The sequence below is a fragment of the Anthonomus grandis genome, chromosome 7 (genome assembly GCF_022605725.1).
Source record: "Anthonomus grandis grandis chromosome 7, icAntGran1.3, whole genome shotgun sequence".
NCBI classification, from domain to species: Eukaryota; Metazoa; Arthropoda; class Insecta; order Coleoptera; family Curculionidae; genus Anthonomus; species Anthonomus grandis.
The window spans coordinates 2,814,284-2,840,101 of NC_065552.1; the positions used below are offsets into that span (position 1 = coordinate 2,814,284).

The 25,818-nt window shown below is 32.8% G+C and overlaps 1 protein-coding gene across 1 annotated transcript in view; it reads left to right on the top strand.

Moving 5' to 3' along the window:
* LOC126738393 (kelch domain-containing protein 3-like) overlaps positions 1 to 25,818 on the top strand; it is a 41,832-nt gene that overhangs the window by 12,462 nt on the left and 3,552 nt on the right. The window contains exon 5 of the mRNA XM_050443705.1: positions 21,636 to 21,831. Coding sequence (XP_050299662.1) covers positions 21,636 to 21,831 — 196 coding nt within the window. The remainder of the gene's footprint in view (positions 1 to 21,635; positions 21,832 to 25,818) is intronic.

Below are 25,818 nucleotides of genomic sequence, written 5' to 3' on the forward strand. Positions count from 1 at the left end.
CTTCCTAAAAATCGAATGTGATTGAAGGGAACGATTTTTTTTTATTTGTTGGCATTTTGAATTAATTCTGGAACATTATTCAAAGCATTTAAGTAATTTTTAGTGCCTAGAATAAATACTCAACTACCCTCAAATCATGTCCAAGTATTTGAGTCACTTTTTGTGTCTGGAATAATTCTTTTGAGTCCCTTAAGTCACTTGCAGAAAATTGACAGTAGTGATTGAAGTGAGTTAAGGTCGCTGAATTTAGTAAAAGTTTGTAATAATTGAAAGAAAACTAAATGATTGACTTGGATACCATACAAATTTAAAAAAAAACTGCAGCATTTAACCTAAACTTACTATTTTACTCAAAAAATTAACCCAGGTTTAACCCAGTGGTAGAGGGAGGAGTATTGCCTAAACCTCAAGCAGTACATCTTAGAAATTATATGCCATGACTCCTCCTAAAAGACTACGAAAAATATGCATATTATAAAAAATAAGACATCAGATATAAAAAATACAAAAAATAAAAGAAAATGATAAAACAATAATACGAAATACATCAAATAAAAATGCGATGAAAGTAAGGTGGTAGATTGTGGCAAAAGAAGCGACATCAGCATTAAATAATTTGAGACAAATATACTTAGGAATTTAGTAGAATGATTGCTATAATTCAGCTTTGTAATATTACATATTAAGCGATTAACGTTATTGGTAAGTTTATTAGCCAATATTTTATAAACCTTTGACAGAATGAAGTTGACATGTAAGGGTCGCTAATATTGTTTTGATGTAAAGATCTTGTTAAATGGTTATGCCTTTGAAAATTAGTCAGATCATTGATTTTTAATGTATAATTTAGTGCACAGTAAACATACATATTCATAATGCTTAAAAGAATTTTTTCGTAAAATAAAAGATGTGACAGGAATTTACCATTTTTTTTGGACATGATTTTTAAAATGGCATGTTAACAGTCAAAGTTTTATTAGACTAGAATTGTATAGATTCACGCAAACATTCCCGTATATACACACCATAAGACTTCCACTAAACTTCTCTTTAGAATATGCCATTCATTAGCCATTTCCAGATAATTCGGTAATCAAAATTCTCTGGAAAGACCCTTTGAAGTTCTACAACTTACTCCATTCAAGTTAAAACTTTGTATTTAAATCTGAGGCTTTTTGCCTCGCAATTTTATAATGACGCAAGGTAAACTGAATGACTGACTTGGACAGTGTACACCCTACCATTACACAGTAAAAGAAAAAAGGTTGGGTTGAATTTCCCTAAATAAAAACAGACAGTCAGAGAGAGAAACAGACAGTCAAATCCAGCAAAGATCTTTTAACGTTAAGGCTTCTTAATTGTCATTCTAAGTGGCATTTAAGGCAGTATTGGGCTGCCTGAAACAACCATTTAATTGCTCTCTCTCTCTTTCAGGTATTTGAGTCAGATTAAGTGGCTCGGAATGATCCTTTGAGTGCCCTAAAGAAATGTGTAAAGTCTCTTCCTAAGAATTTAAAGTAATTGGTGTGGATTAAGGCTTTTTATTTATAGACATTCTGAAGTAATTCCGAAATTCTATTCCAGGCATTTCAGTCATTTTGAAAGCCTAGAATTTTAATAATTCTTTTGAGTTCCTTAACGCTCGTTCATTTTGAACATTATATTTCGTAATTTTATTCCATTTAATTAAAATTTTTTAGTTGTTGACATTCTAAAGTAAGTTTGGAACATTATTCACTTTTTTAAATCACTTTTAATGCCTAGAGTAAATACTTAATTAATCTCAAGTTTCGTCCAGGCATTTGAGTCAATTTATATGCCTGGAATAATCTTTTAAGTCCTTTAAATATTTTACAGAAAATTAATAAAGTATTTCGAGTGAGTTAGGGCCTTTGAATTTAGTAAAAGTTTATAGTGATTCAAAAAAAACTGAATGAAAGACTTAAATAGTATAAGCCATAAATCTGCCACCAAAGCTATCTTTAATATATGCCATTCATTAGCCATTTCCAGATAATTCGGTAATCAAAATTCTCTGGAAAGGCCCTTTGGAGTTCTACAACTTACTCCATTCAAGTCAAGACTTTGTATTTAAATTTGTGGCTTTCTTCTTTGAAAGTTTATAAGGCTTCTTAATTGTCACACGAAGTGACATTTGAGTCACTGCTAATGTGCCTGCAATAACCATATTTAGTTTAATTTATTGGCTCTTTAATTGCAGACATTCTAAGTAATTGCAGAATTCCAAGCATGCCTGGAATTACACTTTAAGTACTCTTAAATTGAGTCGTTCTGGCATCACTTTGAGTACCTCCTGCAATAATCCTTTTAGAAGTATTTACTCCTTAGGTCTCTTACACTTTAATTTGAGGTACTCTAATGCCTGGACGAAATCTTTAAGTACCTTTAAGCCTCTTCCAGACATTTCAACAAGCCTGAAACTGTATAGTACTCTCTCATAGGCTTAAATTAATTGTAGACGACGGTACTTTTTCATAAACAATTATCACAACTGATTGGTTTTTAGTTCTCTATATAGGAAAAAAAAGGAAAATTTTCATTTATTTTCAATATCAAAATGTGCCCTGAAAAAAGAACTGATTTCCTAATTTAAACATTAGTGGAAAGTTAATTTTTGTTAATTGTATACATTTAAAACTCGAAATTCGCGCATTAATATTAATTAATTGTTAATGGTCATTATCGTCTATTAGACGTAGAAAGAGCGGCGCTCGGGTGCACTTTGATCATAACAAATTAAATTTCAGCACAGGAAGTCAGTCGCCATGTATATAGAGGGTGAATCGATAACAGATAAGACCGACAAAGACCTTTTGATTGGGGGTGATTCTGACCGTAGCATTTACGTCAAAGCCTTGAATAAATATCAGAAAGTGCACTTTGAATAGACAAGGAAAAAAAGAAGAGGAATGATGTTATTAACTGTCCCAAGGATTAAAAACAATAAAACGTCAACACTGTCACCGTCTTCTTCTTCTCATTGGCTTGGCATATTTGGCACTTCTGTCTGTCATTTTTCTTTGACAGAAATGACAATTATTGTCAACGTGTCACTAGTCGATTATTATACAATCAAGTAGATAAGAAATAGAAGAAGAATGACATTGTGGATGTTTCTGTTCTAAAGGGAAAGATAATGGGTTATTATTTAATTTACTAAAAATTACGTCATATTCGCATTTAGGCTAGAAACACAAAACGTCAACAATGTCACTTTTACTTTGACAGAATTGATGGTCATGTCAAGTACAATTAGTGAAGAGAAAAAAAGGAGAATGGAAATGAGAGACTAGGATAGACAGAACAAAAGGACTATCAAAATCAAATTAAGCTTATCACAACTCAAATGAATGTAGTCAACTCTTACTCAATTGAATAGAAGTCAGTGTGAAGTCAAGTGCATTACTTTGCTAACGAATGATAAACAAGGAAAAAAAGAAGAAGAGGAATAGCAATATTTCTGTCCTAGGGGACCAAAACCATAAAACGTCAACAGTGTCACCGTCTTCTTCTTCTCATTCACTTGGGGGTTCTGACACTTCTGTCTGTCATTTTTCCTTGACAGAAATGACAATTATTATCTGAATAGACAAGAAACAGAAAATGAATGATATTGTTGATGTTTTGTCCTAGGAAGAAAAATAACGAATTCTTATTCAATTAAATAAAAAATTACGTTATCTTCGCCTTTAGGCGAGAAACACAAAAACCTCAGCAATGTCATTTTTCTTCTTCTTTCTTTGTATCATTGCGATGGCTTTTACTTTGACAGAAGTGACAGTTATTGGCACTACATCAATGTAGTCAACTCTTACTTCTTTACTCTCTACTTCTCAATGGAATTGAATTAAAAAGTGCAGTACTTTGGTAACGACTGATAAAAAAGGAAAAAAGAAGAAGAGGAATGACAATATTTCTTTTGTAGGGGACAAAACCATAAAATGTCAACACTGTCACTTTTTCCTTCTCCCCATTCGCTTCTGGGGTATGGAACTTTGGTCTGTCATTTTTCTTTGACAGTGGTGACAAATATCGTCAATGTTTTACTGGTCAATTATTATCCGACTCAATGGACAAGAAATAGAAAATGAATGACATTGTTGTTGTTTTGTACTAGGCAGGAAGATGGTGGATTCTTATCCAATTAAATAAACATTAAGTTATCTTTGCCTTTAGGCCAGAAATACAAAACGTCAACAATGTCACTTTTCTTCCTCTTTTTTTGTACCACCAACTCTTACTCAATTAAATATAAACCAGAAAGTGCATTGGTTTGATCACGAATTATAGACAAGGAAAAAAGAAGAAGAGGAATGATAATGTTTTTGTCCTAGAGGTCAAAAACCATAAAACGTCAACTGTGTCACCATCTTTTTCTTCTTCTCATCCGGTTCCGGAATCTGGTACTTCTGTTTGTCATTTTTCTTTGACAAAAGTGACAGTTATTGTCACTACATCAATGTAGTAAACTCTTACTCAATTGAATAGAAATCAGAAAATGCATTGGTTTGATCATGAATTACAGACAAGGAAAAAGGAAGAAGAGGAATGATAATGTTTTTGTCCTAGAGGTCAAAAACCATAAAACATCAACAGTGTCGCCATCTTCTTCTTCTCATTCGGTTCCGGGGTCTGGCACTTTTGTCTGTCATTTTTCTTTGACAGAAGTGACAATCGTTGTCAATGTTTTACTGTTCAATTATTATCGAACTGAATTGACAAGAAACAGAAAATGAATGACATTGTTGATGTTTTGTCCTAGGCAGGAAGATAGTGGATTCTTATTTATTTAAATAAACATTAAGTTATCTTTGCCTTTAGGCCAGAAATACAAAACGTCAACAATGTCACTTTTGTTCTTCTTTTTTTGTATCATTCCGGTGGTCTAAGCAGAGTGTCACTTTTAATTTGACAGAAGTGACAGTTATTGTCACTACATCAACGTAGTAAACTCTTACTCAATTAAATATAAATTAGAAAGTGCATTAGTTTGATCATGAATTACAAACAAGGAAAAAATGTCTTAGAGGTCAAAAACCATAAAACGTCAACAGTGTCACCATCTTCTTCTTCTTCTCACTCGGTTCCGGGGTCTGTCACTTCTGTTTGTCATTTTTCTTTGACAGTAGTGACAATTATTGTCAATGTTTTACTGATCAATTATTATTCAACTGAATAGACAAGACATAGAAGAGAAATGACATTGTTGATGTTTTGTTCTAGGCAGGAAGATGGTGGATTCTTATCCAATTAAATAAACATTAAGTTATCTTCGCCTTTAGGCCAGAAACACAGAATGTCAACAATGCCACTTTTCTTCTTCTTTTTTTGTATCTTTCCGATGGTCTAAGCAGAGTGACACTTTTAATTTGACAGAAGTGACAGTCATTATCCAATGTAGTAAACTCTTACTCAGTTGAATAGAAATCAGAAAGTGCATTAGTTTTATCATGAATTACAAACAAGGAAAAAATGTCCTAGAGGTCAAAAACCATAAAACGTCAACAGTGTCACCATCTTCTTCTTCTCACTCGGTTCCGGGGTCTGGCACTTCTGTTTATCACTTTTTGTTTGTCATTTTTCTTTGACAAAAGTGACAATTATTGTCAATGTTTACTGATCAATTATTATCGAACTGAATAGACAAGAAATAGAAAATAAAAGATATTGTTGATGTTTTGTCCTAGGCAAGAAGATAGTGGATTCTTATCCTATTAAATAAACATTAAGTTATCTTCGCCTTTAGGCCAGAAACACAGAATGTCAACAATCCCACTTTTCTTCTTCTTTTTTTGTACTATTGCGATGGTCTAAGCAGAGTGTCACTTTTAATTTGACATAAGTGACAGTTATTGTCACTACATTAATGTAGTCATCTCTTAGTCGATTGAATACAAATCAGAAAGTGCATTAAATTACGAGACAGTTTTACCACTAACCAAAACTCTTAAATTTACTCTCATTATTTTTCTTATTTTTACTCTCGACACGTGTTTCGCTAACGATGTTAGCATCTTCGGGAGAAGATTAAAACTAGTGGTAAAACTATTTCGTAATTTCAACATCACACCAAAGGTTCCAACCATAGGACTAAGAAAGTGCATTGGTTTGATCATGAATTATAGACAAGGCAAAAAGAAGAAGAGGAATGATAATGTTTTTGTCCTAGAGGTCAAAAACTATAAAATGTCAATAGTTTCACCATCTTCTTCTTCTTCTTCTTCTTCTCATTCGGTTCCAGGGTTTGGCACTTTGTTTGTCATTTTTCTTTGACAAAAGTGACAATTATTGTCAAATCAACTCATTATTGAACTGAATAGACAAGAAATAGAAAATGAATGACTTTATGTTTTGTTCCAGGCAGGAAGATAGCGGATTCTTATCCAATTAAATAAAAATCACGTTATCTTGGCCTTTAGGCCAGAAACACGGAACGTCAACAATGTCACTTTTCTTCTTCTTTTTTTGTATCATTGCGAAGGTCTAAGCAGAGTGTCACTTTTAATTTGACACTCTGCTTAATAGAGGTCAAAAACCATAAAACGTCAACAGTGTCACCATCTTCTTCTTCTCATTCACTTGGAGGATCTGGCACTTTTGTCTGTCATTTTTCTTTGACAGAAATGACAATTATGGTCTGAATAGATACGACTGAATAGACAAGACATAGAAAATAAATGACATTGTTGATGTTTTGTCCTAGGCAAGAAGATAGCGGATTCTCATCCAATTAAATAAAAAAATCACATTGCAGGTGCTCCGATTGGTTCATTCCTTCACTGAATTTCCATTTTAGCATAACAACAGATGGCCACAATATAAAACCTATATCTGTGTAAATAGTCACGTCAAAAAAACAAACGTCACATATTTCCATCATCATCATCATTAATATAAATATACGTCTCTTTGACATAGCACCTAAAAGATTTACGACCGAGTAAAAGTCAATAACGCATAATTCGACTAATAAGTCAATAAATTGACAAACGAAAGCGCAAACAAACGTCGGCCAGGCGACTCCTCTTAATATGTAAAACGGTGACATTTGATGTGAAATAAAAATACGATGAAAAAGCAGTTTGTTGGTAATATTCGCGGGTAATTGCGAAACACCGTGATGTTGATTTTTATGGAGCGGAGGCATATGGCGTTAAGCGACCGGTTTTTTTTTAATAATCAATCGGAATATCGATGAGTAGGGATGATGCGATTTGAATAATCGCTAATTAATAGACGTTGTCGGTGATTTCGGATTTTTTGCTTAATGTAAAGTTGAGTGTTATTTTTTTTAAATGCTTTTTAACCAATTATGTGTTATGGCAGGCATGTCGTCATACGAGGCCTTAAATATGGATATTTTTAACATTTCTCCTAAAATACTTAAGTTTATTCAATATTGAGGTAAACCAGTCCAGTGACCCCTTTTTCTGGCTAATTTTGTCCTAAAAAATTGACTGATAAAATCTTTCCAACTGTTCTCACAAAAATGCTTTTTTTGTGATTTTTATGCAAGAACTATGCTCCCTAGAGGTTACTCTTGAATTTCCAATCAATTTGTTTACTCCTAAAAATTGAATAATGAGAAATTTGCACGTAATTTCCAATGTAAAGCCAAGGTGCTGTAATTAAACTGACATGCAATAATTGCCATGTTAATAACCATTTCACCGGATTATTTTCTCCGATATACATATACAATAATTAATAAGTAAGATGTATGTATGTAATTTACCCTCTCTCCTTTTGTTTAAGGTCATAAATTGGACATCTTTTATCTTTGTCCTACACGTTGTAATTTCCATACATCATAGGTCTCTCCTTGTTTTATACATTGTCTTAGTCCAAAGAGTGCTATGACTTTTTAGTGCAAAAAATGTATTTTTTCTAATCGTTCCGGAAGTAAGTATTCGTAATTTTTCACATATTAAGTAACCAATTTCCATATGCAGTTTATTACTTAACGATTAGCGCGTATTATTAAATAAGAGAAAATAAACCGTTTATTCGCTTGCACGAGACTCGGGGGGCGACTTTATTACCGTAATAAATAACGGAGAAAGTAATGCGGCGCGTATAAAATATTATCAAATTTATTACAATCATTCTGTGGTTAATAATTAAAACTTTCGAGTCTCTATTTTGTGAAAAAAAAAACATTGTATAGCAAAAATCCGTACATAACCTCGCTTACGTCTCTTTGACAGTTCCTTACAGAATTAACATTGGTTACAGAAACCTGTAAGCAACGTCACTTGTCATTCAAGTCATTCTGTTTGGCATTGACACATGTCAAAAACAAACAATATGGCGCCTATTGTTTACGTTTTTGCTAAATATTTACAAAACTACTTAATTTTTTTAAAATAATACAGAAAACATGAAGCTTAAATAATGATTATCCTCTTTTGTAGAAGGCAAACATTGACTTGATAAAAACGAGATACGAGTTAGTATCTCTCCTAATCTCTCCTGAGGGCAAGAGAAGTGATCACTTCCTCTCTGCGGCATTGACACCACCTGGCCGAGGTTAATCCTACACTATTACGCCGAATTAAAATACAAAAGTAAGGTCAGGTTTGCAAGCGACCTTAATTTGTAAAATATTCAAGCAATGAATAATGTTTCCATTCATTTCTGATTCAGTTATTTTAATACGGTGATACCATCAGGATAATCTTAACAATTTCAATTTATTTATTCGTGTTCGGAGATTACATTATAATTTGTACCTATAAGTCCATTAAATAAAATTCAGGTCAGATTTACTTGAAAAAAAGTATATAAAAGCTTAAAGTTATCTTCTTTATAAAGTATAAATACTCTTGCAGCAGAACTAGCCCTACCCCAAGTTAAAATACTGTAAGAGATAGTTGTTGGAAGGAAAAGTGCATGGTAAGATGTCTGAAGGGTGTAGAGAGAGACACAGCATTCACTTCAATTTTAAAATGTATTCCAAAGGAAATCTTGAAATAAAATGATTTTTTTTCTACCTATTCGCTACTATGCGCCTGGACTAACGAACAAAAAACAGAGAGAACGTTACGTCATAGTGCCTAAGAATGAGGCAGTGGGAGCAAAGGAGCCGACGCACCTTGGCCATGTTTATTTGTAGTCCGGGGTTCTATGTTAAAAAAATCGAACGTTTTTACACAAATTCTCATTGTTTGTAAAACGACGTTTCGCATTTATTACTTTTGATAAAGAATTTGCCATCATCAGGATTGTTTCTCAGTGCAGATTTTGATAATACAGAACAATGTATAAATTGTGGAATTTAAAAGCATTGAAACTGAGTGGGAATGAATATTTTTTCTTCTTGTTTCGAAAATATACGCCTGGACTAAGGGCGCAACAAACAAATAAAATGTTACGACATAATGAGTTTGAGTGAGAGATACAGCGTAGTCACACCTATAAAGTATAGTCCGGGAGTCTATGATAAAGACAGCGATGAAAATTGCTATTTCTCTCTTATGTTTCACCATCATCAGGAACGTTCAAAAGGGCGCTTTAATTTGAAAATACTTTGATTTATTGAAAAAGGTTAGAATTACTTCGAATTCTTGGAAAAAAATAAGACATTACTTCCAGGTTCACTACTTGGAAAAAGTTACTACAGTTACCTGGAAAAATGTACATTCCTTTTCAAATAATAAAATAAATTAGTTGTTGTTAATTTGATACTATACGCCTGGACTAAAGAAAGCAACAAACAAAGACCACGTTACATCATGGTGCGTCAGAGTGAGAGGAAAGCGTTGTACAACGTAGCCACGTCGCTTATTCTTAGTCCGGGGATCTATGTTAAAAAAAACGACGGTTTTAATGAAAATTGCTAATTCTCTTATGTTTTTTCCGCCGTTTTACCGTAGAAAAAACCATTATCAGGATTCTTAGTCTTGAAAAGTAAATATTCCCTGGAAAATAAAAACCCCCTGGAAAAAAGTGAGAAATGGCTTCAAATTCCTGAAAAAATTAAAGGCATTACTTCCAGGCATTTAAAAAAATAATTTATTACCCCCTGGAAGTAAATAAGCACTTCTGGAAAGAAAAATTATCAATGGGTTCAACTTCTTAGAAAAAATAAGGAAGAGACTCTAGTTCCTTTAAAAAATGGTTGAGTGAGAGTGAGAGGAAAGCGTTGTACAACGTAGCCACATCTCTTATTCTTAGTCCGGGGATCTATGTTTAAAAAAAAACGACGGTTTTAATGAAAATTGCAAGTTCTCTTATGTTTTTTTTTCCGCCGTTTTACCGTAAAAAAAACTATCATCAGGATTCTTAGATCCTTTAAAAAAAAAAAATTCTATAAATTCTATTCTTTTCTTTAAATTTTAGATCCCTTAAAAAATAAGAAAAATTACTTGCAAATAAATGAGAAGAAAAATAAATGATTTCTTATTAAATCGATAATATACGCCTGGACTAAAGGAAGTAGCAAACAAAGACAGCGATCTTTTAAAAAGTCTATAGTGTCTAGGAGACTATAATTTCACGAGACGGAAGTTCCGATACAGCGTAGCCTTCGAGACCTCTTAAATATAGTCCGGGGATTTATGTAAAAAAAAGAAATAAAAACTAGTCCAATTTCTTCTTGGATTAATATTGAGCATCAAGGAATTTTCGCAGTTGCTTAGAAAAAATTATTTTATTTATTCCAGTCAGTTCAGGTGCATTTTTAACTGCCTGGATAAAAATTAAGAAAATACTTAGGATTTTTTGTCTACTTATTTGACACTATGCGCCTGGACTAAAAACAGAAAACAGGGACAACATTACGTCAAAGTGCGTGGGAGGGAGGAGCCGACGCAACTTGGCCATGTTTATTTGTAGTCCAGGGTTCTATGCTAAAAAAATCGGACGTTTTTGCACACATTTTCATTGTTTGTAAAATAACGTATTGCAAAAAAGCCAGAATTACTTCGAATTCCTGGAAGAAATAAGAAATTATCCCAGGTAGTTAAAAAATGAATTTTCCTCTACTTGAAAAGTGACAAGTTCCTACAATTTCCCGAAAAGATGTACATTCCTTTTCAAATAATAAAATAAATTAGTTGTTGTTAATTCGATAATGTACGCCTGGACTAAGGAAGGACAAGGAAGCAACAAACTCAGACAACATTACATCATAGTGTTAGAAGAAGAGGGCAGCTCAGCCACATCTCCTATGAACAGTCCGGGGACCCATGACCAAAAAGCAAACAAAATGCGATATCCCTTCTTTTTACTATTAGACCAGGACTAAGAAAGCAACAGACAAAGACAACCTTATGTTATAGTGAGTTAAATAGTACCGGCATCTGTAGTCCGGGCGTTATATTGAAGGAAACGAATGTTTCCATACAACTTTCCAGTTCTTTGTAAAATGATTTATGGCCTTCATAAGTTTCTTGACGTTTCGTCAAGGGAATAACCATCATCAGAATTTTTTCTCAGTGTGAACATGATTTAAAACGAAAAAATAATCAGATAAATGTTAATAACACAGAATGCTGAATATATTGTTAGAATTGGGTTTGACAAATTCTTTCAAAAAAATGTTTTTTTTTCTGAATTCAACAATATACGTCTAGACTAAGGGCGCAACAAACAAAGACAACGTTTCATCATAGGGCGTCAGAGTGAGAGGAAAGTGTTGTACAGCGTAGCCACGTCTCTTATTCTTAGTCCGAGCTCTATGTTTAAAAAAAAACGATGGTTTTTATGAAAATTGCTAATTCTCTCATATTTTTTTCTGCCGTTTCACCTTAGAAAAAAACCATCATCAGGATTCTTAGTTTTGAAAAATAAATTTTCAACTCCCTGGAAAAAAGTGAGAGATAGCTACAAATTCCTGAAAAAAATAAGGCATTACTTCCAGGCATTTAAAAAAAAAATTTATTACCCCCTTGAGGAAAATAAGCACTTCTGAAAAGAAAAATGATCAATGGGTTCAACTTCCTAGAAAAAATAAGGAAGAGACTCTAGATCCTTTGATAAATAAGAAAATTATTTGCAAAAAAATGAGAAATAAAAGAAATGATTTCTTATTAAATCGATAATATACCCCTGGACTAAAGGAAGTAGCAAACAAAGACAACGATCCATTATAATGTCTGTAGTGTCTAAGAGACTATAATGTCACAAGACGGAAGTTCCGATACAGCGTAGCCTTCGAGACCTCTTAAATATAGTCCAGAGATTTATGTTAAAAGAAAAAAGAATTAAAAACTAGTCGCGGTATATTCGCATTTACGTAGAAAAAATTATTTTATTTATTCCAGTCAGTTGAGGTGCATTTTTAACTGTCTAAATAAAAATGAGGAAAATACTTAACAACTCACTGGAATCTATTCCAAGCAATCTTAAAATAAAATGGATTCTTTGTCTGCTTATTCGACACTATGCGCCTGGACTAAACACAAAAACCAGAGACAACATTAAGTCATAGTGCGTGGGAGGGAGGAGCCGACGCAACTTGGCCGTGTTTATTTGTGTCCAGGGTTCTATGCTAAAAAAATCGGACGTTTTTGCACAAATTTTCATTTTTTGTAAAATGACGTATCGCGAAAAGGCTAGAATTACTTTGAATTCCTGGAAGAAATAAGAAATTATCCCAGGTAGTTAAAAAATGAATTTTCCTCTACTTGGAAAAAGTGACAAGTGGCTACAATTTCCAGAAAAAATGTACGTTCTAAGGAAGGACAAGGGAGCAACAAACAAAGACCACATTACATCATAGTGTGTTAGAAGAAGAGGGCAGCTTAGCCACATCTCTTATGAACAGTCCGAGGACTCATGACCAAAAAGCAAAAAAATTGCGATATCTCTTCTTTTTACTAATAGACCAGGACTAAGAAAGCAAGAGACAAAGACAACCTTATGTCATAGTGAGTTAAATAGTACCGGCATCTGTAGTCCGGGAGTTATATTGAAAGAAACGAATGTTTTTGTACAACTTTCCAGTTCTTTGTAAAATGATTTATGGCCTTCATAAGTTTCTTGACGTTTCGTCAAGGGAATAACCATCATCAGGACTATCTCTTAGTGTGAATATGATTTAAAACGAAAAAGTAATCAGATAAATGTTAATAACACAGAATGCTAAATATATTGTTAGAAGTGGGTTTGACAAATTCTTTCAAAAAAATTGTTTTTTTTTCTGAATTCGACAATATACGTCTAGACTAAGGGCGCAACAAACAAAGACAACGTTACATCATAGGGCGACAGAGTGAGAGGAAAGCGTTGTACAACGTAGCCACATCTCTTATTCTTAGTCCGGGGATCTATGTTTAAAAAAAAACGACGGTTTTAATGAAAATTGCAAATTCTCTTATGTTTTTTTTTCCGCCGTTTTACCGTAAAAAAAACCATCATCAGGATTCTTAGTTTTGAAAAATAAATTTTCAACTCTCTGTAAGAAAGTGAGAAATGGCTTCAAAATCCTGAAAAAATTAAGGCATTACTTCCAGGCATTTAAAAAAATAATTTATTACGCCCTGGAAGAAAATAAGCACTTCTGGAAAGAAAAATGAGAAATGGGTTCAACTTCCTAGAAAAACTAAGGAAGAGACTCTAGATCCCTTAAAAAATAAGAAAAATACTTGCAAAAAAATGAGAAGTAAAATAAATGATTTGTTATTAAATCGATAATATACGCCTGGACTAAAGGAAGTAGCAAACAAAGACAGCGATCCATTATAATGTCTATAGTGTTTAAGAGACTATAATGTCACGAGACGGAAGTTCCGATACAACGTAGCCTTCGAGACCTCTTAAATATAGTCCGAGGATTTATGTTAAAAGAAAAAATAAATAAAAACTAGTCCAATTTCTTTTTGGATTAATATTGAGCATCAAGGAATGTTCGCATTTGCCTAGAAAAAATTATTTGATTTATTCCAGTCAGTTGGTAACTGTCTGGATAAAAATGAAGAAAATACTTAAAAACTCACTGAAACCTATTCCAAGCAATCTTGAAATAAAATGGATTTTTTGTCTACTTATTCGACACTATGCGCCTGTACTAAAAAAACAGAGCCAACATTACGTCATAGTGCATAAGAATGACCAGGTGGGAAGGAGGAGCCGACGCAACTTGGCCGTGTTTATTTGTAGTCCAGGGTTCTATGCTAAAAAAATCGGACGTTTTTATACAAATTTTCATTTTTTGTAAAATGACGTGTCGCAGAAAGGCTAAAATTACTTCGAATTCCTGAAAGAAATAAGAAATTACTCCCAGGCATATGGAAATAGGAAATAGGAATATGGAAAAGCACACACAGGTTACATGAAAAAAAAATTGGAACTCTCAAAAGTGCTAGTCATTCACCAATAACCCCAACTAACAAACATCAGTGGTCTATTTCAATGTCTGACATAACATTAATAGGCAATTTTAAAATATACCCCGTTATGTACCTGACAATACAGTCGTCAATATTTTCTGACATTTCACTCAACTTATACACCAGGAAAACACTCATATCTCTCTGAATCTTCAACGAACAGTAAGAACTCTGATTTTAGAAGGGAGTTACATTAAAATATTCGTCCAGGATATAACAAACCTTTGAGACCAGCATTTTTTTAAAGCTTTATTTTCTTTATTCTCAAGAGGAAGATGGTTAAATTTAATTTAGAGTAAAAGGGACCAATGACGCCTTCATCTGAAATATGAGAGACATACTAGGTTGCTTTGATCAAACCATAGCTCAAGCTTCCAAGTGATAGTACATTCCTGTGTGCCATCATTATTTATGAAGCATATGAAGAGCAACAGCGGTTCTGTTATCCTTAGTTTTGAGTAACAAACTTTCTTTAAATGCCTTAAAATGCTCCCAAGAGCCTGGAAAATCATAAAACAGAAATTAACCAAATATCAAACCTCCTGGGACAAAAATGACTTGAGGTAAAAGTGAAATTTTTTAATGGCTTCTAATCCCTTCCTATCAAACCTGGAAAGGAGAGACGACATCTCTAGAACCTACTTACATTAAACAAAAAAGAGATATAAAGACATCTGTTTGTCCAATGATAATAATCACTGTTAATGATGCATCGCCCATTCGCTTACATAACAAATTCGATTTCGTTGACGACCTACTCTCCTCCGCCCGCCAGTCAAAAAAAAAACGATAAAATGGTACCTTTCTCGTTGGTCTACATTAAAAAAACGGAATTGGTTATGTAACTTAGACCCATACAACAGACCATTAACCATGATGCAACGATGCCGCGATGATGTAAAACGTGTAAATAAACGAGAGAAAGTGCTATAATGTTCTATTCCGATCTCGTTCGTTGGCAGATGAAAGTAGTCGACTTATGTAAGTTTAATCTTCCTGTTTTGCCAAGTGATATGATCTAGGAAATTAATTTGCATGCGTGGGTTTTACCATAAGTGTTTTCAAGGAGAAACTGCAGTATGAAGTACTAATTATGACCCCACTTTACACTTGGTTGGTTAATGAATCTCAGAAATAGTATTTATAACTATAGTATAAAATTAACTATAGTAATAGTATTTATAACTATAACTGGCTTTATTTCGGAAACAAAATAGATATAAAGAGGTTGCCAGTACGGTAAAATAGAACTATGCAAATGATTTTAAATTTTAGTTTTAATATGGACCAACAATAAATACGTTAAAAATCTTGCATTTGGCTTAATATAGAACGAAGTTTTAAATATTCACTTCTTTTATTTATTTTTATCTCTATATTTACTGGACTTCCCTAAAAAATAATATTTTCATAGTTCTTTGAAAAAATAAAGCATTACATACAAGAACCAATACATACAAGCATTGCATACAAAAAGACGCAGGATTTTATGAACATGTATCAAGAAATAGGAGCCCAGCAGTTGATTGATTTCCCAACAAGATACAGAAAAGACCAAAGTTCCCTTTTGGACCTCTTCATAACCAACGATCCTAAAAGCATCTTTGATCTTTGCTCAGAACCGCCCATTGGCCGCAGCGACCATGTCGTAATAAAAGCAAAAAGATAACTAAAAATTCCACCCAAACCAACACAAACAATTATTGTAAGAAGGAACTTTTACACTGCAAACTATGAAGAAATCCACCACTTCATTCAACTACAACCAGCGCATGCGAACAAATCGATCTTCGAAAACTTTCAAGACATTGTGAATGGTGCTATCGAACAATACATTTCTACCAGACGTGTGAAAACAAACCCCCAAAAACCATGGATAAATGAAAATATTTTCAAAGAAATTAACAAAAAACGGAAACTATGGGAAAAGTATATAACAAACAAAACTCAGGACAAATATCAAGCCTACATGTGCCAAAATAATATTACCAAACATAAGTTGGTCGACGCCAGAAAGAAATATGAAAGTGGTCTTGTAAACTCGACCTCGCCAAAGAAACTATTTAAATATGTAAATCGCAACTTAAACTCGAAAATCTCAACCATAACCCTAAAAGATACAGCAACCCAGCAGTTTCTAGACAGCAAATCCATGGCGGAAACATTCGCAGAACAGTTTGATACAGCATTCACGAAGGATTCATATCCAATTCCATTATTGCATAATCACAGCAGGGTGCAACCCTCAATTGTAATTATTCATTTTACAAAAGAGAAAGTCGAAGAAGCGCTTGAAAATATGAAAAGGGACTCAAGCCCAGGACCAGATAAAATTCCAACAGTTTTCCTTCAAAATTGCAGAAATTCCCTCAGTCCCTTGCTTTCTGGGGCAATGCAGGAATGCTTAGAACAAAGAAAGATACCAGAAGAATGGAAACATTCAATTGTGACACCACTGTTCAAGAAGGGAGACCGGAACAAACCGGAAAACTACAGACCTATCAGCCTCACATGCAACCCACTGAAATGTATGGAGAAAGTAATAGTTAAGGAGCTCATACCATTCTTTCTGGAGAATGGTTTGATACCTGCCTCTCAGCATGGATTTTTGCCTAAACGTTCAACAACGACAAACCTTTTAGAGTGTTTGAATGACTGCACAAAAAATCACGACAATGGCCAGCCAACAGACATAATATATCTTGACTATGAAAAGGCATTTGATAAAGTCCCGCACAAGCTCTTAATGGCAAAGCTGGAGCATTTTGGAGTCAGAGGAAAGCTGTTTGATCTGATCAAGGCATTACTGAATGAGAGATTCTACCAGGTTATAGTCAATGGGGAGCTGTCCAGTCCACATCGAGTGAGCAGCGGCGTTATCCAGGGATCGGTAGTTGGCCCAGTGCTTTTTACATCATATTTGTTTGATCTAGTTGGACTTATAAAGATGGACACATGTCTGTTTGCAGATGACTGCAAAATATATGCTAATCCTCTAACCAACGCAGCGCTGCTCCAGGCAGACCTGCAAAATGTTGAGATGTGGTCAAGGCAATGGGGTATGAAACTAAACACATCCAAATGCACAGTGTTGAGTATCGGTCCAGATAATCCTGATAATGAATATTTTCTGGATGGATGTGCCTTAAAATCAGTGAACGAACAAAATGATCTAGGAGTCCTAATAACATCAGACCTAAAATGGGAACGTCATATAACCAGAATTTGTAAAAAAGCAAACTCGGTAGTCTATCTGATAAAACAGGCTTTTAGGGACCATTCTATTGAAATGATATCCACTCTATACAAAAGTTACATAAGACCAAAAATAGAATATGCCTTTGTTGTATGGAATCCATATTATATTAAAGATATAGACCAATTGGAGAAATTACAGCGCAAAGTAACACAAATCCCTTACGAATTAAGCGAGGTGCCATATCCAGAAAGATTAATCAGGTTTGGTTTGACCACTCTCAGAGAGCGAAGACATAGAGGCGATCTCATCAAAACCTACAAGATTACCAGTGGTTATTACCAGTGCAATTTGGCGAACCTTCTCACTATAGCCAAAACCATAATCTCCGAGGACATACAAGGAAGCTTGAAAAAGAAAGAACGGCAAAACTTCTCAGAAAAAACTTTGTGACAAATCGTGCAGTGCACTTGTGGAACTCGTTAAATCAGGAAACGGTGACGGCCCCAAATACGAATACACACAGAAAAATCCTGATGGATTTTTTCACATTTTGTTGTGTAAAAAAAAAATGTTTAATTTTAATACACAATTGTTAAATAATATCTCACAGTCCTGTATAAAAATTCTTAGGCATTTTGTATATGTTTTAATGTGTATATTTCATACAATTATTGCATATTAAATTAATACACCATAAGTGGATATTAATTATTAAGATAATGTGTATAAATATTCCATTTTTTTTTTTAAATCCAATGCAGTTTGGTAAAAAATCTAATAACCAAGTATATTTTTACTACAATTTTTAATTAATTTTTTATTCTGGCTTGTGTTGATTTTATTTACAATTGTGTAGATTAAAAAAGATTCTTGCTAATAGCCCTTCACAATTGTAGAATTTTAAAACATATATTGTGTAGTTATAATACACAATTGTGTATAAAGGAGGACGCCCTTGCCTTTACCGCTAGAACTTCGTTGTTAGCGTCAATGTTGCCAGATTCAATATTAAACAATTGTAAAGGTATGCATCAAAATTTGCAGTCGATTTAAAGTTGTTAATTGAAAATGATTTAATAGGATATTTAAAAATAAGCCCAATCAGCATAAGTTCTAATTTTATTTATTTAAATAATATCGTGATAATAACACGCGCAAGGAAAAAGGAAACGTAACTTTTTTAATTGGCGGTGTAATCTTTAAGATACCTTTGATTTGGCAGCATTGCTATAATTCCCAGTGCCAAGGTGTTCAACTGTTCATTCTTCAGTCCTTCAATCAACCGACCGGCATTAATTTGTTTTAAGGTTTTTTCGTTTCATTAAGTGTTAAAAGTGTTAAAATTGCATAAGAAAAATATGGATATATTCGTTGAAGATAAACTTAAGGAGTGGGGTTTATTGGACCAACTCCAGGAGCATATTATTATGTACTTGTAAATAAAACCCTTAGCTTAAAACTGTATGTTGTTAATATGTAGGTATGTATCTACATAAGAATTTTCGTTAAGTTCCTAATTACGTTCCTATTAGGTATTTCTATTTTCTTTTAAGTTTTTTCGTTTTGTTGTGTCATTTATTTTTATTAAGTGATTTTGAAATAAATTGATGAAGGGCGATTTAAAACGAAATAACAATCATTTTGATTTCCATGGGATATGAAAATCCGGTATATGTAAACATGCCAAAACCTTACTTATTGTAAACGAACCACCCTATAGTCAACACATTTTTAAATTCTACATAAAATGTTAAAAATGTTCATGTATCATAATGTCATACTTGTTAACTATTTTTTTAATATAAGGTGTTGAAAATGGCACTTTTTATGACTTTAAAAGGGATCTAAAGCTAATTCTGTTATGAAGAAAAAACATATTTCAATTTTCCATTTCGTGATTTTAATTTAAACTTTTTAAATGATTTCTGAGGTTTTTTTTTCTATTTTTAACAGAATTAGCTCTAAAGCCTCCTTAAGTTATGAAAAGTGCAATTTTCAACACCATGTGTTAAAAAAAAATTGATAGCAGTAAATGATTGTTACAATTACCCGCCTGATATACTGTAAATGTTAAGTAACTACATACATATTATATGTACAGGGTCATTTTTTATATTTGCGAGCCCATATACAGGGGTTAATATTAGTGATATAACTTTGCAATGCGTTTTTGTTTTTTTTTACAAATCTAGAAGATAATACGGAAAAAAGTATGCAACTTTTGTATAAAAAGTTTTTCTCTATCACTTAAATTACCCCTGTTTATGGGCACGCAAATATAAAAAATGACCCTGTACATAAATGTATGTGTTTATTAGCCTTTAGGTTAAAATCCTGTTTTTACAACTAAGAATTTCCATTTTAAGTTCCTATTTGCGTTTCTAATGTGTATTTGTAATACTACTACTAAAGTTTTTTTATTTTGTTGTGTAGGTTATATGTACTTTTTTAAAAGGTATTTAAATAAAAAAATGTTTCTTTAAAACAATTGAATTTTTTTACCCTACCTATAGAACTAAAATTTTTATAAAAACATAAATGTTAGAGTGCTTGGGAAAAACAGTCAATATGGAAAATAAGTCAAATTAGGAAAATACATATTCAATCTGTATTTTTCTAATATGACTTCTTTTCTTACCAAACGTTGGGCCTCACTTATTTGCCATTTTTTACAAGACTTATTTTATTTTAATCAAATTATGACCTATCCTGTTTTGCCCAGGCGCCCTAGAATTTATTATTACACAGATTTATGACAAAATTCTCTAAAATGTATTTTAAATTTTTGTGAATATAAATACAAAACATTCTAATAAAAAACTCCAGTTTTTATGTTAGTTTGATATACAAACCTAAAATAAATAACCTACACTATATTTAAATTTATAAAACAATATATAGTATTAATATACACAATTTGTAATAAAATTTTATAGTTGAAATGAAAGAAAATAAAATATATTCTAAAAACAACCTACACTAACGTGTGTATTTAAAATGCACAAATTGTGTTTTTTTCCTGTACATACCATGTTAAAAAAACACTAAGAGTTTGCTTATTTACTGAACAATTATATTAAATAAATATAAAATATTGTCGAATTTAAGTACACAAATAGTGTACTGTATATACAATAAAATAAATCAAATTGATACACAGTTTGTTGATTATAGAACCACAGTTGTTTAAACACAATAGCATAGAGAAATTCTACATAAATTGATTCTGTACCATTTCCAGAATCAAATTGTATGTAAAATCTATACAATTGTTGAATTTTTATTCACCTATTTTTAAGAGTGTATCTTCAAGAATCGCGTTGATGTTGAGCTGGGACAAAATTCGGAGAGAATGATCCACTACTGCATGTGAGCAGGTCCACCTACTCAAGCCTGAAACATACGGAAGAAACAATAGCTTCGTCGGTCTCACCGCCTGCTATTGTCAACATAATAATAATAATTCATTAAATTTGCATAAATTATTATCTTCGTTACATTAAAGATCTGAACCTTTAAATCTTTTATAAGTGACTTAAACTTAAGGATTTTATTGTTATCAAATGGTATATTAATGGTCCAAATAAACAGGTATATTATTATAAAATTATAACCCGATGAAAGCTATTGTGAGCTTTTAAATTCAAACGTAACAAGGGTCATTATATCATATAGAAAAACCTCTGGGCGTCACTTTGTGACCATTTAATAACACAAAACTTTCGATTTTCACCGTGCGTTTAAACTAAGTGCGTTTTCGTGATGGACAATGCGCTAACAGCACAATCGAGAAGTTTTTTCACTACAGTTTTTCATCCGTGTAATTGCGCCATGCATGTAAACGTGGAAAGTTAATTACACTTTATTTTTTCAGTCATCTAGATTATAACTAGTCTATAGTAACTCGAAAAATTAATTCATTTTCCCATAGAGGCAAAAACGTTGAATCTACAGCATCACATTCAATAAAACGACAAAGGTTAAATGTTTCGTCCAACTAGAGCATCATCAGACCATAACATAGACAAAACACTTAATATATTAAAAAAAAATATAGTAATATAAACTGTACTTTTTTCCAGTTGTCCACAACAATAAAATGTACATATTCGGCGGGTACAATTCGGTACGAGCGCAGCACTACAACGACCTCTACATGTTCGATCCGGAAACCTGCGTGTGGACGAGGATCAATCCGTCTGGCAAGTCGCCCTGCGAGAGACGAAGACAGGCCTGCACCAAAGTTGGCGATAAAATCTACATTTTTGGTGGAACAAGGTAATTTATCCAAATATCAGATTAGTAATATCCTTCAATTAGTTGAGGATCATGTCAATATTATTTGAGGAGGGTTTCATTCACAGTAAGAGCGATTCTTGCTGAAGGTTTTCTTATATGAACGATTTTTGTAACTTAAAAACACTGGAGTTAAAATGATAATACAACTTAATCAATTGCTATTTAAAAAAAAAATCACAAACCAGGAGGAACCCTTGAGGTGCGAAATCTTTCGATAGCTTAACAATTTCCTAAGTTATAGCAACTATGTTGAGTTGGAGTGTGCAGTTTTGTTACAATATTTATTCGAGGCAGTTGAGTTAATTGATTATCACAATTTCTTCTTTTTGCAGGTATTTTGCACAACTCACTGGATGTAAACCAAGCTGATTTGACAATGTTTGCACATTTTTTTGACTTTATTTACTCTTCTTATTATACAGGGTGTTTCAATTTCGACCCTCAACATGGAGATTTCGGAATCTATAAAAGATACGAAGATGGTTAAATTGTTTTAAAATAGGTTTTGGTTTTCAATTTTTTAAATAACTTTTTACAGTTTCCAGACCTTTTGGGTATTTTTATATTATTTCAGGCATTAGTAATAAAATTTTGTTTTATTGTAAGATTTTGAGGTAATTTTTCCATGTCTCACAGGTATTTGCAATATAATGTTTTTATTTAATTTTAGGTTTCTATTTAATTTAACGCTATTGCGCTTTTAAGATTTTTTGTTAAATTTGGGAAATTTGCATGTTTTTGGTTTTTATTCCAGACTTTTAGAATCAGTTTTTCTATTTTCTAAAATTCTGGAGTGTTTTTTTATAACTTCCAGACCTTTAACGAATTATTAACATTTTCCGTAGGTTTTCCAGAAAACTCGATTAATTTTATATATTATTTAAGACATTTGAAGAAGATTTTTACGCCTTTCAGGGATTTGAATAACTTTTTTTATATTTTCTAGGAATTTTGCTTAATTTGCTGTCCTCCAAATATTTAACGTAATTTTGTAAAATAAAATGGAAAATCACTTGAAATAATAAGGGTGTAACTCTGAAATAAAGTCTGTGCACTAGGACGATATTGCATTGATATTATTTCTGTCTAATGTGTAATATTTATTGACAGTTTAAATATTGTCAGTTTATGCATAACCTACTTCAACAAATTTAGTTTTTATTCGAAAATTCAGGTTTTTAAAAATTAAAAATATTACTTTGTTAAAAATGCAAACATCAAACATAGCGATTGACAAAAGACGGAACACATCGAGAAAAAAACAATTTCGATTATTCAAAATTTCGTGTTTTCTCGAATATTTTCGACACCATTCGAAATTTTTAAGTTTTTTTTAAATTTCTTATTGTTAAGCTCAAAAATTTACAATTTTACCCAAATTTAACCATCATCGTATCTCTTATAGATTGCGATATCTCCATGTTAAGGGTCGAATTTGAAACACCCTGTATTCTTTCTGAAAATCTATCTATCCTGATCTTGCGATTCCACTTTCAGTAACCTTTAGCCCTCTCTTTCTTCTTGTTGAATTAATTTAATTCCCTTAAATTAGGTTCCTTTTTCAACATGTTCTTACAGAAAACCCTCTTTGATGTTTTTTCTAATTTATTTTAGGGTATGCATCCTATATTTTCTTCTTGAACCTTAAGGAAGGTGCTCTTGGGCCTATTATCCAGAGATTGGGATTTAACGCATTTTCACTAGAATACGTCTGGAAAGCTTATATAAAACATAGCACTCATAGCGAAAATTCCATCTGTTATGCTTATACGTTTTAACCCCTAACTGGTGACCCTATATTTAATTACGGTGACCATGAATCTTTCAGACTTCCAGCTCAAAAAAGCTGATTTAAAAAAATTTTTGTAATATAATGTTATATTTTAACAAAATAGCATCGCTAATTTGCATTTATTATTTATTCGAAAAGAAAAACTGTGCTATAAAGGTTAAATTACCATATTTTTTTAATACCCAACATGAATTCTACAACAAAATAATATTTACTTAATTCAAAATAACACTTTGTGTACTTAAAACTGAGTATATTATACATAAAAAGTATAAAAAAAACAGAGAAAAAATAAAAACCCTGCATCTCATGCTGAGCTGATGAAAAAGAAATATGATATTTCTTCCAGGCAGTTGAAACCTCAAAAAGTAAATTTGTTTCTGGACCTTAACTGCCTGGAAGAATTAACTTATTCCTTCCAGGCTATTGAAGCCTAGAGGAAGCTTTGGCAGTAACTGTCTGAAGAGAGCATCCCATGCTGAACTGCTTAAAAAACGAATATTGTAGTTTTTTCCAGGCAATTAAAACCTAGAAGAAGCTTTGAGAGTAACTGTCTAAAAAAAGCATCTCATGCTGAGCTTTAACTGTATGAAAAAGAAATATGATATTTTTTCCAGGCAGTTGAAACCTCAAAAGGTAAATTTGTTTCTGGACCTTAACTGCCTGGAAGAATTAACTTATTCCTTCCAGGCTATTGAAGCCTAGAGGAAGCTTTGGCAGTAACTGTCTGAAGAGAGCATCCCATGCTGAACTGCTTAAAAAACGAATATTGTAGTTTTTTCCAGGCAATTAAAACCTAGAAGAAGCTTTGAGAGTAACTGTCTAAAAAAAGCATCTCATGCTGAGCTTTAACTGTATGAAAAAGAAATATGATCTTTTTTCCAGGCAGTGGAAACCTCAAAAGGTAAATTTGTTTCTGAACCTCAACTGCCTGGAAGAATTAACGTATTCCTTTCAGGCAATTGAAGCCTACGTAGTAACTGTTTAAACAGAGCATCTTATGCTGAACGTTAACTGCTTAACAAAAGTATATTGTAGTATTTTCCAGACAGTAACTGTTCCGTCAAATCGGAAGACTCATTTCTTTATTTATTTTTATTCTTTTTTTATTGTCAATATTCATATAATTATATTTAACATGAGCTTTGCTTCGTCGTGGTACTGATCGTTGTTAATATCTAAAGTTGTATTCTACAATTTCTTTAGTTTTTTTTTGCTAAATCATTATTCGCGGCTTTTTATCGCGTCATATGTAAGACAACCTTAATTTTGACCGAGAAGAGTCGCACGCACCTCTAGTCCAGTACTGCATCGATCCTGATTGATGGGAACAAGCAGCATTAGCATTGGTATATAAACTACTGACCAAATAAGTCGTTCTCCATATATAAAGACACGCGAGTGAATTCAAAAAATTATAAGTGCCGGCACACCGTCAAACCCAGCAAATATTTGGAGGTGAACCTGGAGGAGCAGTCCTGAACAGAAGCGACAGCAAGGTGAGCCACAAATTATTTTGGGGTTGTCTTGGCCGTCGTCTTAATTTTTTATGCATTAATTAATTAAAGGTACAGTCCACTATTCTTATATTTCTCCTACAGTAACACCGTTTTTGAACCTCAATTGCCTGGACGAATTAACCTATTTTTTCCAGGAAATTAAAACCTAGAAGAAGCTTTGAGAGTAACTGTCTAAAAAAAGCATCTCGTGCTGAGCTTTAACTGTATGAAAAAGAAATATGATATTTTTTCCAGGCAGTTGAAACCTCAAAAGGTAAATTTGTTTGTGAACCTCAACTGCCTGGAAGAATCAACTTATTCCTTTCAGGCAATTGAAGCCTACGTAGTAACTGTTTAAAGAGAGCATCTTATGCTGAACGTTAACTGCTAAACAAAAGTATATTGTAGTATTTTCCAGGCAGTAACCCTGTTTTTGAACCTCAATTGCCTGGACGAATTAACCTATTTTTTCCAGGCAATTAAAACCTAGAAGAAGCTTTGACAGTAACTGTCTAAAAAAAGCATCTCGTGCTGAGCTTTAACTGTATGAAAAAGAAATATGATATTTTTTCCAGGCAGTTGAAACCTCAAAAGGTAAATTTGTTTGTGACCCTCAACTGCCTGGAAGAATCAACGTATTCCTTTCAGGCATTTGAAGCCTACGTAGTAATTGTT